At 45.6% G+C, this 17634-nt stretch overlaps 1 protein-coding gene across 2 annotated transcripts in view; it reads left to right on the top strand.

Moving 5' to 3' along the window:
- TOM1L1 (target of myb1 like 1 membrane trafficking protein) overlaps window positions 1-17634 on the top strand; it is a 49016-nt gene that overhangs the window by 11012 nt on the left and 20370 nt on the right. For both annotated transcript variants that reach the window (XM_075579854.1, XM_075579855.1), the window contains exons 3-6: window positions 1733-1811; window positions 2992-3141; window positions 3528-3659; window positions 16886-16972. In XM_075579854.1, the coding sequence (XP_075435969.1) occupies window positions 1733-1811; window positions 2992-3141; window positions 3528-3659; window positions 16886-16972 (448 nt within the window). The remainder of the gene's footprint in view (window positions 1-1732; window positions 1812-2991; window positions 3142-3527; window positions 3660-16885; window positions 16973-17634) is intronic.

The raw sequence follows: 17634 nt of genomic DNA, 5'->3' as shown, positions 1-17634 counted from the left end.
CTATGAATTATGTGGAAATAAGGACAAACGAGAGGCAATTTTGCGAGTTACTCAGGCATAAAAATCAAGATTATGGCAACAATTGTGTGCGTCAACAGAGTCCGAGAGAGACAGAATTGATTGTCTTAGCAAAGAGTCTCTAGTTGCTTCCTTACAAAGAATAGGTATTAATACCTTTCACGCAGGGAAAATTGAATAATAATAGCATGTTCTTGTATAGCGCTGCTAGTTATACGTAGCGCTTTACAGAGACATTTTGCAGGCACAGGTCCCTGCCCCGTGGAGCTTACAGTCTATGTTTTTGGTGCCTGCGGCACAGAGAGATAAAGTGACTTGCCCAAGGTCACAAGGAGCCGACACCAGGAAATGAACCAGGTTCCCCTGCTTCATACTCAGTGCCAGTCAGTGTCTGTACTTACTGAGCCGCTCCTTCTTTGTTAGATAAGAGAAACGGTGATATGAGAACCTACTGTACCAGAACTTTACATTCCAAAATCACCCTGCCGCCGGAAGCTTCCACCGCCGGCCACTTCACCGCTAAGGTAAAGTGCCTTACCATAAAACCCCATACCCTAAAACCTTGGCCTAAAACACTGTACCCTAAAACCCCTTCAATGAATCCCCTACCCCAACTGCTAAAACCCTTAAATTAACCCCAAACCCTTGCCCTAAAACCCCTTCAATTAACCCCCTACCCAAACTTCTAAAAAATAACTAAATGTACCTCCTACCCCGTAATGAAACTTACCTTTGAAGCGGCTGGGTTCCAGCGGCGGATCTGCTGCGGTGGTGGGGTGAGTCATGGCGAAGCCCCGTTGGCCATTTGGTCACGGCGAAGTGTCCCATTTCCGCTCCAGAAGAGGTTTGCCAGCCGCTGATGTACAGATGTGGGATACGGTATTACTCCTGTCAGGGCTAAGTAATGCCCGAAATACCTCACCTAAAACCTCTAACTTACTGCCCCTCAACTCTGGAATGCCCTTCCTCTCAACATCCGACTGGCGCCCTCTCTATCCACCATTAAGGCCCTACAAAAATGAGCAAATAGATGATGACGTAGCTACTACGTCATGGCGCCCCTTGGAGTGGCAGACCCCAGCTATGTCCTGGTTTACCCCAAGGGATAAAGCATTCATGTACAGGACGTATAACCCTTTGAATGCCAGTGCGGCTACCCATGCCCTATCAAGGAGAGTCTATGTAGCCTGATTGGCAGCCGAAGCACTAATAACGGGGTGACCAGATGTCCTGCTTTGTCCCGGGTCCCGACTTTTTTTCCAAAATGTCCCGGGGTTTTTTTTTTTGGCGCTTGCCGTTCACGGCATGCTCACGAGCAGCCAGCAAGTGCCGATTTCGCATGCGCACGAGCGGCCGGCAAGTTGCCAGCCTCTTGTGCGCATGCGCGATGGGCGCATGCCGAGCACGCATGCGCGAAATGTGGTCCCCCTAACTAATAATTAACACAAAATAGCTATCGTAAATATGAAAGCAACCAAATCTAATAGGGTCCGAGGTTCCCCGGTGGGCAGTGAATGAGCAGACTATGTAGATTTAATGTGTCTTATCAGCCGTCAGTTTCTTTATAAAGGCGACCTGCCGTATACACAGTAGCAAGTCAGAGGTGACCCCGTGTTTCAAGGCCTCCGATTTCCTACTTTGTGGTCTTTCGTTGTACAGAAAACCTTTGTTCAAATGTGTTATCGTCAGATCTGTGTTGTCTGTATTTTTTTAGGCCAAAAGATGCCATAAAAGCTTTGAAGAAAAGGATCGGCAGGAACTACAACCACAAGGAAGTGCGGCTTTCACTGTCCGTACGTACCGGCGCTGTACTTTTACTAACGCGTCGCTTGTCACTTGGCATACAGAGGTTCAGCTATCCAACGAGCCACGAAGACACGACTTCTGAACGTCTGTGGCTGGCTGACACGCGGCTGCCGTTGTGCATTTCTGTATTTGTGTCTTCGTTTCATCTGTAGATGCGACAAATAAAAAATAATCACAGCGCTGTCACACGTCTCAGTCAGGTCTGCAGCCCTGCTTTCCCCCCATTATCGCTTGCTGCCGCAAGGGATTCTGGGTAATGACATGCAAATGAGCACACAGCGTCACCTTTTATTTCGTGTCCATTTTAACATGGATCCCCAATAAGTGTATGCCTGCCGCATTACTCCGCTGAAAACATATCAGGAGGAACTGCGGCTTTAAGGAGAATGAAAGGGGAAATGTCTCTTAATTGTCTCTAAGGAACTAGAATGTCAATTCTTTGCTTCAAGCACGGTTCCATTTATTTAAGGAAATCCGTTACAGTACATGTTGATGTGGTAGCAATTTCAGTATGAACAAAAGACATACAGGAAGTTCCAGTGCAATCTTCAGCAGCACAGTACTTACTAAAACTCGCAAACTGCTCTCTGTGGCCTTATTATGTCACTATTCAGGCAACTACAGGACTTTTCCATTTTCCTCTTTCCTAGTTGCGTTCGGTATTGTGTGTGTGTGTGTGTGTATATGCACACTTTGCTTTTTTTTTAACGTATTTAAAATCGTGTGTGTGTGTGTGTGAACTGCCCGTATGTGGAGTGGCCGTGTGTGTGCGTGCGTGTGTGTGGACTGGCAGTGTGTGTGTGGACTGGCAGTGTGTGTGTGGACTGGCAGTGTGTGTGTGGACTGGCAGTGTGTGTGTGGACTGGCAGTGTGTGTGTGTGTGTGTGTGTGTGTGTGTGTGTGTGTGTGTGTGTGTGTGTGTGTGTGTGTGTGTGTGTGTGTGTGTGTGTGTGTGTGTGTGTGTGTGTGTGTGTGTGTGTGTGTGTGTGTGTGTGTGTGTGTGTGTGGACTGTCTGACTCTATGCTATTAAGTTACAAGTAATACAAGATTTGAAACATAATGGTTATCAGACTGAAAGGAAGCCTGGAATGTTGATAAATGTCACCTACCTACAACAAGTATATAGATTGGTGTTTCCACTATTAACATATGTGTTTCCTGTACAGCTTCTGGACATGTGTATGCAGAACTGTGTGCCCACTTTCCAGTCCTTGGTGGTGAAGAGGGAATTCGCCAAGGATGTGCTTGTTAGAATGCTGAACCCAAAGTACAATCTACCAGTAGACATACAAAATAGAATACTTCGTTTCATCATGGTAAGTCTTCTGTCAGCAGGAACAAAACGTGTACATTTCCCTGAAACACAATGGGGGGTATATTAGCAACAAAAACTATTTCCATGGAGGATCTTAAAAGTAACCACTATTGTTCTTTTGTAACATTTACAATACCGCATTAATCTACAATGTATGTATATATGTGTATGTGTGTGTGTGTGTGTGTATATATATATGTATGTATATACTGTAATGCTACATCCAATATGACCAATTATTTGGTTTTGAGCTTGGAAAAACTGTGTATGTGTAAAGGTAAAAAAAATGATAAATAATAATTGGGGGGTTGGGGGGGTTGCTACTTTTAATGTATAAAGTAGTTTCCACCAGTTTTATAACTTTTTATCTTTGTTTCATAAAAACAGACGTGGTCAAATGGTTTGAATGGAGCTGTGGATGTGACCGAGTTGAAAGAGTTGTACCTGGAGATGGTCAAAAAAAGAATCCAGTTCCCATCCACGGAGACCAATGAGGAATCGCAGTTTGCGGCACCGGAGGTACGTGCCATATTTGCTTGTTCTGCTGCTATAGGGGACATGTGAAAAGTTATTTTAGACGCCTTGCAAGATAAAAGGCCGACCAACCCCCTGACGTACGTCAAACATTCCACTTGTGCTACAATGTCACTCATAAAACAAGTTGAGCATCGAGTCAGCTGTTAAATACAGTATACCTGCAGGACATGGTTTGAACTGAACTTTTGACACGTGTCTGAAAGGTTTTGACAGTGACTATAAAACATATCAAAATGACTTTTTTTTTACTTAATAATAAAGGAATTTCTATCTGCTGGAAAGTAGTTTGACTTTCTAGTAACTGCATGAGTCCTTGAGAAATGCAGATTCGTTGTAGATTGCAATATCTTTGATGGGATATTTTTTTAGGTGGATTCTTGACCAAAATGTGGTACTTTCATGAAAAAGTGTGGGGTGGAAGTCTAAAAATCAGTGAGACTCACCGATAGTCAGGGATAAGAACTCCAAATCGGGGAGACTCGCAGATAATCAGGGAGAAGAACTCCAAATCGGGGAGACTCGCAGATAATCAATTTCTAAAGATGAAGGAATTTTTAAATCAGTTTGGTTTCAGGGCCAATCTCTGCCCGCCAATTTAATCTATCGCAGGGGTCTTGTTTTTTGTGTGTCAGTGTCTCATACGAGGGAAAATAAAAGAGGAATTGCAGAAAGATGGTGGTACCAGAGTTTAATAGACTGATTCAAATGACTTTAGAACGGTGTCAAGAAGAAAAAGCAAACCATTGTGGGCCACTTTTGCTAAGCATAAAACACCTTCTTCCATGGCTCAGTAAATATGACCTTTTATGGCCCATACGAGTGAAAGTGCTTAACTGCGTCTTCCAGTCTCAAAAGGGTGTTCAATGTTGGTGGAAGAGTATGGAAGGGCGGAGATTGGGACGGAGTAATAAGTAAAAGCCGGGACAGAGACAAGCTAGGCTGCTACATAGAGAATACAGTATGTTGGTGTTCTGCAAATGATTTCAGCCCCCTAAATGGCAAGGAGCCCAAGTAGTGGGCTTGTTCATCCTGCCCGCGGACCTGATTTCACTTCTCCATTACATATTGTTCATTGGCCTGTCTGCCGACAGAGAGGATTATGGGTGTATAGGAAGCCCATAGAAATCCCCAGACCGGAAGAGAGGCTCTCGCTACAGCCAATAATTGATCAACAAGGTAGAAAATGGGGAGATGGTGCCAACGGGGCGTAATGGTAGCAAAAGCAAAAAAATGCAACAAGAACTAGACTTTGTCTGACAAGTAATAGGGTGCATTTTCCCTTTCTTCCACTGAGCCACCTGTGCTGAAGCAGGGGTATCTTTAAAACCTGACTTGTTGGTGGCCCCTGAGGACTGGAGTTGCCCACCCCTGCTAAAAAAAAAAACCAGTTCCTTTTTATTCTGTATACATTACGACTTCGCGGAGATTAGAGTGCGACATTAGTGTGTTTTCCTGTTCCAGCCTTTGCCCGTATAGCGAGTCAGCAGCTGCAATAACTGAAGGTTGTCATTTTTAATTGGAAAATGCTTTCAACTATTTGGAGCCGTGTTCCCGCACTGCTTTATATCGACGCCTCCTCCTTTTCGGGGGTTATCAGAAACGTAATGTGGTTTTAATTATTGTTCATTGAAGAATGTAATTATGCTTGTGTCATTTTTATGTAATTAGATCCTGTTTATCTTGTTCAGCCAGCTGTGTAGCTTTCTTTATGCAATGGATCTGCTGTCAGTGTATCGGGGCAGAAGGCTGGAGTTTTAGCTGGAGTCCCATCTGCAGGTTTTCTTTCTTCATTGGTATCGTCCTCCTCACAACTGGGACGCTGGGGGTCCGCTGAGCACAACCGTGTTCATTTCAACCCCAGGGACCCCCGAGTTCTGGAGATATTTACCAAGGAAGGTGCTCCCGGTAGAATCCCCTCCAGGCAATAGTGGCCTAAGTAAGGGCAAAACTCTCCGGGGGGGGGGGGGGTCCTATGCTATTGGGCCCCCGCCCCGACTTGTGCATTTGTTTAATTGGGTGAAGAAGTTAATATGGGTTTTATGTATATCTTTATATAGCGCCCACAATGTACTCAGTGCTTCACAAAGCACTTACTCAGCACTTACTCCCTCACCTGCTGTCTCTGTAAGTTTCCCATTAAACCTCTTAGATTGTAAGCTCTTCGGGGCAGGGATTTCCTTTCCTATTGTCTGATTTTGCTGCACTTATTGGTTAATTATAATTACCTGTACTGTATTCTTTGTGAAGCGCTGAGTACACTTTTGGCACTATATAAATAAAGACATACAATACAATACAATACAAAGAAAAAAACAGTACAGGGGATCATAATTCAATGCAACAAAATCAGACAATAGGAAAGGAAATCCCTGCCCCGGAGAGCTTACAATCTAAGTGGTCTGTTGGGAGAGTTACAGAGACAGCAGGGGAGGGAATAAGTGCAGTAGATGGCAGTGCCTGGACACAATGGTTGGTATGAGCGACTGTGAGTGCGGGACAGTAGCCATCAGTCTAGGCTTGAAATGCTTCATTTACGAGGGGAGGTTTTAGGTGTGGCTTAAAGGTGGGGAGAGAGGGTGCTTGGCGTGTACAGAATGTGAGGGAGTTCCACAGGTAAAGGGCAGTGAGGGGAAACGGTTTAAGGCGAGAGAGAGCAGTAGAGGTGAAAGGGCTGGAAAGGAGACAGTTATGGGTAGAGCGCAGGAGACGAGCAGAGGCATAGCGAGAGATCAAAGCTGATATGTAGGGAGGAGCAGATGAGTAGAGAGCCTTAAAGGTAATGAGGAGACATTAAGGTTTTATCAGCAAAAGACATTCGATAAACCCTACAAAACATTTGTTAACCATGAAAATTTTAAAATATGTTAAAACAACCCCAAAACATATATTACCCTATTTACCCTTTCAGTTCTGGAGGGTCGAGCCACGGACCCTCCAGCACATGGGGTGACCCCTCTATCGGGGCGATTACGTGATCAGTTTTCTGTCCCGGCTGTTCCAACCATAATGGTGAGAGGGCGCCACCCCGGGCGCCAACCCCCCGCCCCCTTCAGTGTGGTATGTGATCAATGCCCCCCGATGCTCAGTGGTGCGTCGGTCGCATGCAGAGTCCAGTGAAGTGCCCTGGGGTGGCCCTTTGCTTGACCAATACCGTACGTCATTATTACACTGCAGGGGGTAAACATGCCATTGTTATTTGTTCACGTTAGCCGTAGGAGGGACTGCCCCTTTAAAAAAAAAAAAACTCCGGTGCAACAAAGTATACATCACCTTGAGTGTGCGCTGACAGCCTGGTCTCCTGGCGGTTGGAGGGGAGTGGGACACATGGCAGAAAGTGCCCCACTGCACCAACGACAATAACATTCTCCATTATCGGTGCATTTACTGCCCTCATAACATGGTCGGGTGGGAGGACCCAATCTCCGCATTGCAGCCATCTCAGGATGAAATCCTTCACCTCTCCGATCCTGTATTTATGGCACAAGCTGGTAGAGAAAATTAGATCAGTTTGAAATTTACAGCAGCTGGGGAGCTACCTTCAAAATAACATATTTTACAGAAACCCATTATACACTTTAAATTAGGTTTTTTATGTTATGATTTTTTTTTTTTCCATTTTCATAACCACCTATTTCTTTTCTGCGTGGCGTTAACATATTATGCCCAACCCTTGTGCATTTGTACATATATCTTGTGACCTACAATAAAACTGTATTAAAGAGCCAATTATCTATGAAGCCTTTACAGGTTTAACTCGTACAGAGTTAGTATCTTGTGCAAGTCCGGCTCTTTGAATATTTGTTTAAAATCATTATTTTTTTAGCTTAACATGAAGAGTCACTGGGCTTTCGGGAGAGCTCCTTTTTAACCTCCCAGACACTTAATGGGAGGGGCACAGAGAGATCTCTTAAAGTAAAAAAAAAAGTTTCAAAAAATGTCAGAGGGCGCAATTCGCTGCTTTTAAAGTACAATACCCTGAGGACGTCCTATTGTGTCAGGAATTGGGTGTTTGGGAGGAAAGGTGAGTGTATATTTAGACAAAGTACTGAGACCTTATGTAATTACCCTCTTACCTTCGGGACACAAGGAACACCCTGAAAAGACTCAAGGTGGTTAGCATAACATCTAACGCTGTTTTGGCTATCCTCGACGTAGCGTCACTATATACTAGTATTCAGCATGGCTGTGGCATATGGGCGGTAACTCACTATATCACAGCGAAGGGTACACAAGCTACGAAAACACAATGAATGTATCTGTAATCTATTTAGGTTCCTTGTCACACACAACTTCTTCCTCTTAGACGGTAAGCTCTACCCCCAACTCGAAGTCAAGAACACAGGGGCCATATAGTTGTGGGACTTTGACGCCTGCACATACTATGTGATCCCCACGAACACTTTTGGCAACTGGGACAGAAGCAGGAACTTTGAGCTACGCCGCTTTATAAACGGCAACTCCAGTGGAATATTATTACATGGCTGTGTGCAGATGTGGCTATAAGTATGTAGGGAAGACCAAACGCCAACTACGCAGAACGGTGCTCGAACATATAAGGGCCTATGCACTAATGGTTCATTAAAAAAAATGCGGGGCCATTTAAATCGCCGTTTTTATGAGCGTTGCTATCACGGTATCAGAAAGCCTTCATTACCTCTCATAGCAAAATTCACAAAACGGGTGATTAGCCGGTGATCTGAGGAACGACCCTCTGAAAAGGCCTTACCCGGCGAGTTGTATCTGCTGCAGAGAGAGCTGCTCTGAGAGAGCCGTCTCTCCCTGTGCAAATATCGCCCGAAATGTATGTGTATAAATGTTGTTAATAGTGTAGAGGAGCAGGGGGTCTCCTGAGCTGAACCGCATTGGTCTCAGCCTCGGGGACCCCATACTTCCCGAGATACAGGCCCCGTTATGGGGCGCCGGTATCTCCTATGCATTTTATTCCGGAATTATGGAGTCCTTATGTCAACGTCTACTGTTAGACTCTTTATATCGATAGTGTCATGCTGTTTGTTTTTATATATTCAATAAAAAGTACTATTGCACAATACCCCCAGGTAACATCATACTTCGACCATTGCACACAAACAAACCACATGCTAGTTATGGATTCACAAGCATGCCATCTGTTTAGTATCCACCAGCATCAATAGCAGAGTCTGAGATAACATTTTACGAGTACTGTATGATTAATCATGCATAACAGTACCTTTTTATTACTCTAGACACAGGGGCCAAGAAAACACTGATCTACGGTAACTAATAATTGGTAATGTTGAACTCGTGTACCTTTTCTTTGTTGAATTACAGTTACCTCTTCAGTATATAGGTTCAGTCTCCATAAGCACCAATGGGAGTGAGTGGTGGGGACATGTCTGGGGCTGTGTGGGGGGGATATGTTTGGGACTGTGTGGGGGGGACATGTTTGGGGCTGTGTGGGGGGGGATTGCCTTTTTAAATCTGAAAACCATAAGTACTATAATAGTACTGTAGTTGCCTTCTAAACATGTCTGGCAGGGTTTAACGTTATTAAGATCTTTTGTGTTCGGAGGGTATATGTCTCGAGATGGGGCAATTTGCTCAAACGCCGAGCAAAAAAGTGTTATCCGCATCAACGTGCGCCCGCGGCAGATGTATGAAGCTCGTTAACACCACCTTAACGTGGCGGATTTATTAGAAGAATAGAGAGAAACGAATACTGCAGATTGTAAGCTCTTCGGGGGAACCTGTCCACGAGATCATTGCACCAAGCGATCATTGAGATCCAGAAGACTAAATCTTCCACTATTTAATGGGTTAAAGGGGCAGTCCCTCCCAGGAACAAAGTGAACTAATGTCAGTGGCATGTTCAGTAGGTGAAACCTGGCAACTATGGGAGAAGGAGCGGCTCAGTGAGTAAATACACTGGCTGGCACTGAGTGTGAAGCAGGGGACCCTGGTTCAATTGCCAGAGTCGGCTCCTCGTGACCTTGTGACTTTATCTCCCTGTGCCTCAGGCACCAAAAACATAGATTGTAAGCTCCACGGGGCAGGGACCTGTGCCTGCAAAATGTCTCTGTAAAGTGTGTGACAGAAACCAGGGGATGGTAATAAATTCCGTATATAGGGCTCCCAGGATACTAGACAGTTTCTATCCTGTTTGGCCTGGGAGTGCAGCCTTATAATACATACACTCCATCCCACAGTTTGGCAAGCGCTGGAACTGAGGGATGAGAGATCCAGACCAGAGTTTGTCTGCTGCCTGATTTCTGTCACCTGTCATGCTAATTAGGAATCAGGTATGAAAGACTGATTTCCTGTTTGCTCTGGTCTCCCCACAAGAGCCAGGAGGCTGGAAGGCTGCTGAACTACAGAGGGGAGAAGTCTCTTCCCCAAACAGGTTCAATCTTTCTGTTCATTTGTGTAAGACTGCAAAAGTACCGTGTTTTGATGTTGGAAGTGGAAAAGCCACTTCCAACCCTGAGTCAGGGATATCTAAGTTAAGTTATCGCTCAGGTGAGCAGCTTTTGTTTTGATCTGTTTTCTGTTGTATGCACTGTGGCAGTCTCAGTGCCTGGGACTGAATAAACCAGGCATAGCCTGTTTAAAGGAACAGTACGTGACGCCTCATCATTTAACCTACCCTAAAAGACCGTGTTCTAAACAGTCCCGGACAAACGACGGAGCCCCGGAGTAAGCCGTTTGTCACATATGGTGGAGAATGCGGGCAGAGCACTAGGGGGTCTGCGGGTTGAAGAACTTTGAAAAAAAAAAAAAAAAAAAAAGTTTTTTCATCCTCTGCAAACAAGATGGAAGACGTGGTGGGTGCGCTGGTACGCAATGTCGCTGCCCAGAAAGACGCGAATGAAACCCAGCAACAGCTGTTAATAGCCCAGCAAGAAACTAATGCAAACCAGCAGCAGACGAATGCAGCCCAGCAACAGCTGCTAATAGCCCAGCAAGAGATTAATGCCAACCAGCAACAGGCGAATGCCAACCAGCAACAGGCGAATGCAAACCAGCAACAGACGAATGAAGCCCTGCAAAACGCGAATGCAAACCAGCAAGAGACAAACCGCTTGCTGAGAGAGGAGCAACAGCGGTTCGCTCAGGGCTTACAGCAGGAACTCGAGATCCTGAGGGGAACTATCAGTAACCTTCCACTGGCAGCGGCAGCCCCAGTACCGAAAATGACCAGGGCAAGCCACTACCTTCAGAAGATGGGACCCTCGGATGATGTGGAAGCCTATCTTCTCACGTTTGAACGCACGGCACAGAGAGAGGGATGGCCAGAAGCTGAGTGGGCTGGTCTAATCGCACCCTTCCTAAGCGGCGAACCCCAGAAGGCTTACTTTGATCTAGAGCCAGCCGAAGCTAACGTCTATGCAAAATTGAAGTTCGAGATCCTCGCCCGCCTCGGCGTAACCACGGCTGTTCGCGCCCAAAGGTTTCACGCATGGTCCTTCACGATGGATAAAGCCACCCGAAGCCAGATGTATGACCTCATCCACCTCGCCCGGAAGTGGCTACAACCCGAGATCAACTCAGCCAGCCACATCGTGGAACGGTTGGTCATGGACCAGTTCTTGAGGAAACTTCCCTCTGACTTACGCCGTTGGGTCAGTTGGAGTGACCCCCACAATGCGGATGAGCTTGTGGCCCTCGTAGAAAGGTACAATGCAGCAGAAGAGCACCCGCAACCCACAGTCGTGGAGCAACCCCACTACCCGAGGTTCCAGGACTCTTCCAGAGACGGTAAAAGGGTACCGGGGTTAAGGGGCGCTGAAGAGCGGCGACCACCTTCACGCAGCACCAGCAACAGTGGTTCGCACACTAAGGGCAATAGCCAACATGGGGAGCCGGGAAAAGGCTCTAAGTGGGACACAGACTATGTACCTAAATGTGTAAATTGTCATGAGAGGGGCCACACAGCAAAAATCTGCCCACTAAATGATGAGCCCATGCAATGCAACAGCGTGGAACCTTATTCGCTGTTGTCCCAATGTATGGGCCCTAGCCCAGAGGACCCCTTGAATAACCATCTGTGGGCATTTGTAAAGGTTAATGGTAAGAGGGTTCGGGCACTTCTTGACTCTGGGAGCATGGTCACACTAGTGTCCGAATACCTCTTGCCCATTAAGAAGAAACAGGGAAACAGTTCACAAAGAGTGGCAATTTGTTGTATACATGGGGATAATCATGAATATTCCACTGTTGATGTTTTTTTTTAAACAGAGTTTGGTTCTTTAGATTTCAAGGTGGGTATTGTACCCAAACTGGCACATGATGTGTTAATAGGGACCGACTTTCCCCATTTTCTAAAAATGTGGTCCCCCGCTCAGAATAGCGCCCAGAGTTCAATAGCGGACCATAACGAAGTATTAGAAGAAACAAATCCTTTCCCTTTTTCAGAAATGGAGGTTGACGAGGGCCCAAATAAGAAGGGGGAAAAGGAGGAGTGCTGTAAAATTCCCTTCCCCATCACTACTTTGGTAGGGAATACCCCAAATCAAGATGTTGAGCAGACACTTACCACCCCAGAACCGGATAAGACCCTCGCTGACCTAGAGGTCAGTCCTGGGAGTTTTAAGAAGGCCCAGTGGGAGGACCCCACATTAGCGGTAGCAAGGGGAAATATACGGGACCAGAATAGTACTCCTGGCCAACCAGATAGGTCACTTGCTTACCCCTACTTCGAGGTAGAGAACGACCTAGTATATCGGGTTGATAAAAGGAAATCAGTTACAACTAAACAATTGTTGGTACCACGGACATTCCGTAACGTAGTATTACACCTCGCACATAGTCATCCATTGGGGGGACACCTAGGGGTGGAAAAGACAAAAGAAAAGGTTCTCCGAAGCTTCTATTGGCCTGGGGTTCTGGCAGAAATTACGAATTATTGTTCCTCATGCCCAGAATGTCAGATCACCGCCCCGTTCAAGGCGTACCGCAGCCCATTGGTACCCCTTCCCATAATAGAGGTACCATTTGACCGGATTGCTATGGATCTAGTAGGACCCCTAATAAAGTCTGCTAGGGGACATCAGCATATATTGGTAATATTAGATTATGCCACCCGATATCCGGAGGCAGTTCCCCTACGTAGCACCTCAGCTAAAAACATAGCAAAAGAGTTAGTAGTTCTGTTTTCCCGGGTCGGGATTCCTAAAGAGATTCTATCTGACCAGGGAACACCATTTATGTCCCAAGTAACGAAAGAGCTATGTAAACTCCTAAAAATCAAGCATCTCAGAACCTCAGTCTATCATCCACAAACAGATGGTTTAGTGGAAAGGTTCAATAAAACCTTAAAGAGCATGTTACGGCGGGCGGTTGATAAAGATGGGAAAAACTGGGATTGTTTGTTACCGTACCTGTTATTTGCCATTAGGGAAGTTCCCCAATCATCCACAGGCTTCTCCCCGTTTGAACTATTGTATGGCCGACACCCAAGGGGCTTACTGGATATAGCCAAAGAGACTTGGGAACACGAGGTTACCCCTTACAGAAGTGTAATAGAGCATGTTGCCCAGATGCAGGACCGCATTGCTGCAGTCCTACCCATAGTGAAGGAACACATGGAGAAAGCTCAAGAAGCACAGAGGAATACGTATAATAAGGGTGCTAGGGTCAGAATTTTTTTTCCAGGTGATAGGGTACTAGTTCTGGTTCCCACCGTGGAGAGTAAATTCCTTGCTAAATGGCATGGGCCATATGAGGTCTTGGAAAGAGTGGGAGAAGTAAATTATAAGGTAAGACAGCCAGGTAGGAGGAAACCTGAGCAAATTTACCATATAAACCTACTCAAGCCCTGGAAAGATAGAGAAGTCTTGTTAACCCTAGTACCCCCAGGTCCGTCAGAGAATCAAGAAACTGACCCAGAGGTTAGCATAGCTGAAACCCTGTCTGTTCATCAGAAACGAGAGGTTCAGAATTTAGTGAAAAGAAACAAAGAAATCTTCTCTATACGGCCAGGTAGAACTAGCGTAATTGAACATGACCTAGTCTCTGAACCGGGGGTCCGAGTTAACCTTAAACCGTACCGAATCCCAGAGGCCAAAAGAAAGGCTATAAGTTTAGAGGTTAAAAAAATGCTAAAACTAGGTGTAATTGAGGAATCCCAAAGTGGGTGGAACAGCCCTATAGTCTTAGTCCCAAAGCCAGATGGTACAACAAGGTTTTGTAATGACTACCGGAAACTAAACGCGGTGTCAAAATTTGATACTTATCCTATGCCCAGGGTAGATTAACTTGTAGAGAGACTGGGCAAAGCCCGATATCTCACAACCCTAGACCTAACAAAAGGGTACTGGCAGGTTCCCCTCACAGAAAGGGCAAAAGAAAAGACAGCCTTCTCAACCCCAGACGGCCTCTTTCAGTATAAGGTGTTGCCTTTTGGCTTACATGGAGCTCCCGCCACATTCCAAAGAATGATGGATAAAATTTTAAAACCACATGCTCGGTATGCTGCCGCCTACCTGGATGATGTGGTAATCCATAGTGAAGATTGGCAATCCCACCTTCCAAAGGTCCAAGCTGTGCTTGACGCAGTCCGGTCTGCTGGACTAACTGCTAACCCCGCTAAATGCACTATTGGTCTGGAGGAGGCCAAGTATCTGGGATATTCTATTGGCAGAGGTTTACTCAAACCCCAAACACTCAAAGTGGAGGCGATACAAAATTGGCCAAGGCCAGTTACAAAAAAACAAGTAAGGACCTTTTTGGGGTTAATTGGGTACTATAGAAGGTTTATTCCCAATTTTGCAACTAAGGCAACCCCACTAACTGACCTCACAAAAGCAAGAGGACCGCTAATGGTAAAGTGGTCCCCCGAAACCGAACAGGCCTTTAGAAGCCTGAAAGAAGCTCTCTGTGCCCAACCAGTGTTGGTCACACCTGACTTCTCCAAAGAGTTCGTAGTCCAAACCGACGCATCTGAGGTAGGGCTGGGGGCGGTACTCTCCCAGGAGTCTCAAGGTGAGGAGCACCCCATCCTTTATTTAAGTAGGAAACTAAATCCCCAGGAGAAAAATTACTCCATAGTAGAGAAAGAGTGTCTCGCAATAAAGTGGGCTGTAGAGACGCTCAAATACTACCTGTTGGGGAGAAAATTCCGGTTGGTCACAGATCATGCACCCCTTACCTGGATGTGTCAAAACAGGGAAAAGAATGCTAGAGTGACCAGGTGGTTCCTAAGCCTACAACCCTTTAAATTTTCTGTGGAACACAGGTCAGGGCACAAACATGGCAATGCTGACGGGTTGTCAAGGATGCACTCCCTAATATCCATGGTCGCTCATCCCTCGAGGTCTGAGCTGGGGGGGGAGGATATGTGACAGAAACCAGGGGATGGTAATAAATTCCGTATATAGGGCTCCCAGGATACTAGACAGTTTCTATCCTGTTTGGCCTGGGAGTGCAGCCTTATAATACATACACTCCATCCCACAGTTTGGCAAGCGCTGGAACTGAGGGATGAGAGATCCAGACCAGAGTTTGTCTGCTGCCTGATTTCTGTCACCTGTCATGCTAATTAGGAATCAGGTATGAAAGACTGATTTCCTGTTTGCTCTGGTCTCCCCACAAGAGCCAGGAGGCTGGAAGGCTGCTGAACTACAGAGGGGAGAAGTCTCTTCCCCAAACAGGTTCAATCTTTCTGTTCATTTGTGTAAGACTGCAAAAGTACCGTGTTTTGATGTTGGAAGTGGAAAAGCCACTTCCAACCCTGAGTCAGGGATATCTAAGTTAAGTTATCGCTCAGGTGAGCAGCTTTTGTTTTGATCTGTTTTCTGTTGTATGCACTGTGGCAGTCTCAGTGCCTGGGACTGAATAAACCAGGCATAGCCTGTTTAAAGGAACAGTACGTGACGCCTCATCATTTAACCTACCCTAAAAGACCGTGTTCTAAACAGTCCCGGACAAACGACGGAGCCCCGGAGTAAGCCGTTTGTCACAAGTGCTACATAAAACTAGCAGCGCTATACAAGAACTATAGTAAGCAAATTATTGTTCTAATAATATTTACTTCATCTTTATTGTGATAAGACTGTTAGAAAATTGTTATATTGAGATGTAACCCGAGGTCATGGCTCTTTATGGTGAGATCTGAGTACAGGAAAATTGTTCGTCCCCAAACTCTTTGGGTCATGATGGCAACATAATTGGATTTAATAGATAATGGGGAAGAGCAATAGTGACCAGATAGTATTCAAATTAAATAGATCCAAAGGCAATGGAAACTGACTCCTTTTTTACACAAAGCAAATAAATACAAAATACTGTAGGGTGGATTTCATCTTTCTAAGGAAACAAATGACATTGATGAGTAACTTCAGCGTCTGCCTCTAACTTGTTGCCTGTTAAGAAAATGACATCAGGCGGTTCCCGTTTAAACTGGCCCCTTATGGGAAATCAATAAAGCTGCTTTAGCTGCTATCCAAGCCCCACGTACCATGTGTTGTGTTTTCTCCTTTTACCAGAACATAAAAAAGGTAAATCTATTGGGGATAGGAATAAATCAGTTTAGCAGCAGGGGACATCCCAGTTTCAATAACGTACAAATTCCCTTTCCCCTCTGCTGCTCTCACCTTAAACCCGTTTCCCCTCGCTGCCCCTTACCTTTGGGAATCCCTCACACTGGGTATACGCCAAGCACCCTCTCTCCCCACCTTTAAGACAAACCTTACCCCTCACCTGTTAAATGAAGCGTTTCATTAGCCTGGACTCATGGCTTCTCTCCCACACCCACAGTCACGCCTACCAATCATTGTGGCCAAGCACTGCCATCTACTGCACTTTACCCACCATCAAGGCCAGGCACTGCCATCTACTGCACTTATTCCACCACCTGTCACTCCTACCAATCATTGTGGCCAAGCAGTGCCATCTACTGCACTTTACCCACCATCAAGGCCAGGCACTGCCATCTACTGCACTTATTCAACCACCTGTCACTCCTACCAATCATTGTGACCAAGCACTGCCATGTAATGCACTTACTCCCTCACCTGCTGTCTCTGTAAATCTCCGAACATACCAGATAGATTGTAAGCTCTCCGGAGCAGGGATTTCCTTTCTTTTGTCTGTCCACGTTTGTTATACTTACTGGGTTATAATTCCCTGTACTATATTGTCTCTCTTTTAAAAATAGAGGGATTGCAGCTTTAACATGTGTCTTCCTCCAGCGGGCACCTTGTACTTACGTGTGCTGGTCTCTGTCTTTGCAGAACTGCAAGCTAACCAGTCCGTGCCCTGTCTCGGGCCAACCAGTGGCTTACCCAGAGTCGGCCGCACAGCACCTCTCTCCCGAGCAGGTACAGCCAATCGTCTACACATTTAAGCTCTGATTATTGTTGAAGGCCCAGGTCATGAGAACATAAAGCGTGGATAATGCGGCAGACTCGAGGGCTGCATTTGGTTCATTTGCAAATTGATTGCACTGATGCATTTGAGAAGTCTAAAAGTACGGGCTGCATGCCCTAGTATTAATAAAAACCCCACCTGTATAATGCTGAGCGAAGAAGGGTGGGGGAGGGTGGGGGAGCCGTGTTGGTCCTTTCTCCATGTAGTAACGAATGAGGGAGAGGGAGTATCTGGTATGATACCTTTTACTGGACCAACAAGTAGTTGATATGTTTCAAGCTCTTAAACCTCTAAGGGTCCTTCATCAGGCGTAGATGTGTTTTACAGAAAGGTGTGTACTGCCTTTGCCTAAATTCCACACAAGCAGGAAATTCAACACATAAGACGGCCATGACCAAACACCCCATCCCAATATGGAGGGTGTAAGGTTCTAGAACCTCTCAACAACGGAGGTTATTCTACCCCTGCCAAAACTCCCATTAAAGCTGCAGTTCAGTCAATATCCTGCATGTGTGTTTTTTTTTAATAAATCAGTTCCGTAGTAAGAAAAAATACTTTTAGCATTTTCTGTTTTTAAAAAAACAACTTTGAAAGACCAATTTTCTTGTATTCT

This window comes from Ascaphus truei, chromosome 22 (assembly GCF_040206685.1).
Source record: "Ascaphus truei isolate aAscTru1 chromosome 22, aAscTru1.hap1, whole genome shotgun sequence".
Taxonomy (NCBI): Eukaryota; Metazoa; Chordata; class Amphibia; order Anura; family Ascaphidae; genus Ascaphus; species Ascaphus truei.
This window is presented reverse-complemented; position numbering and strand designations above follow the sequence as displayed.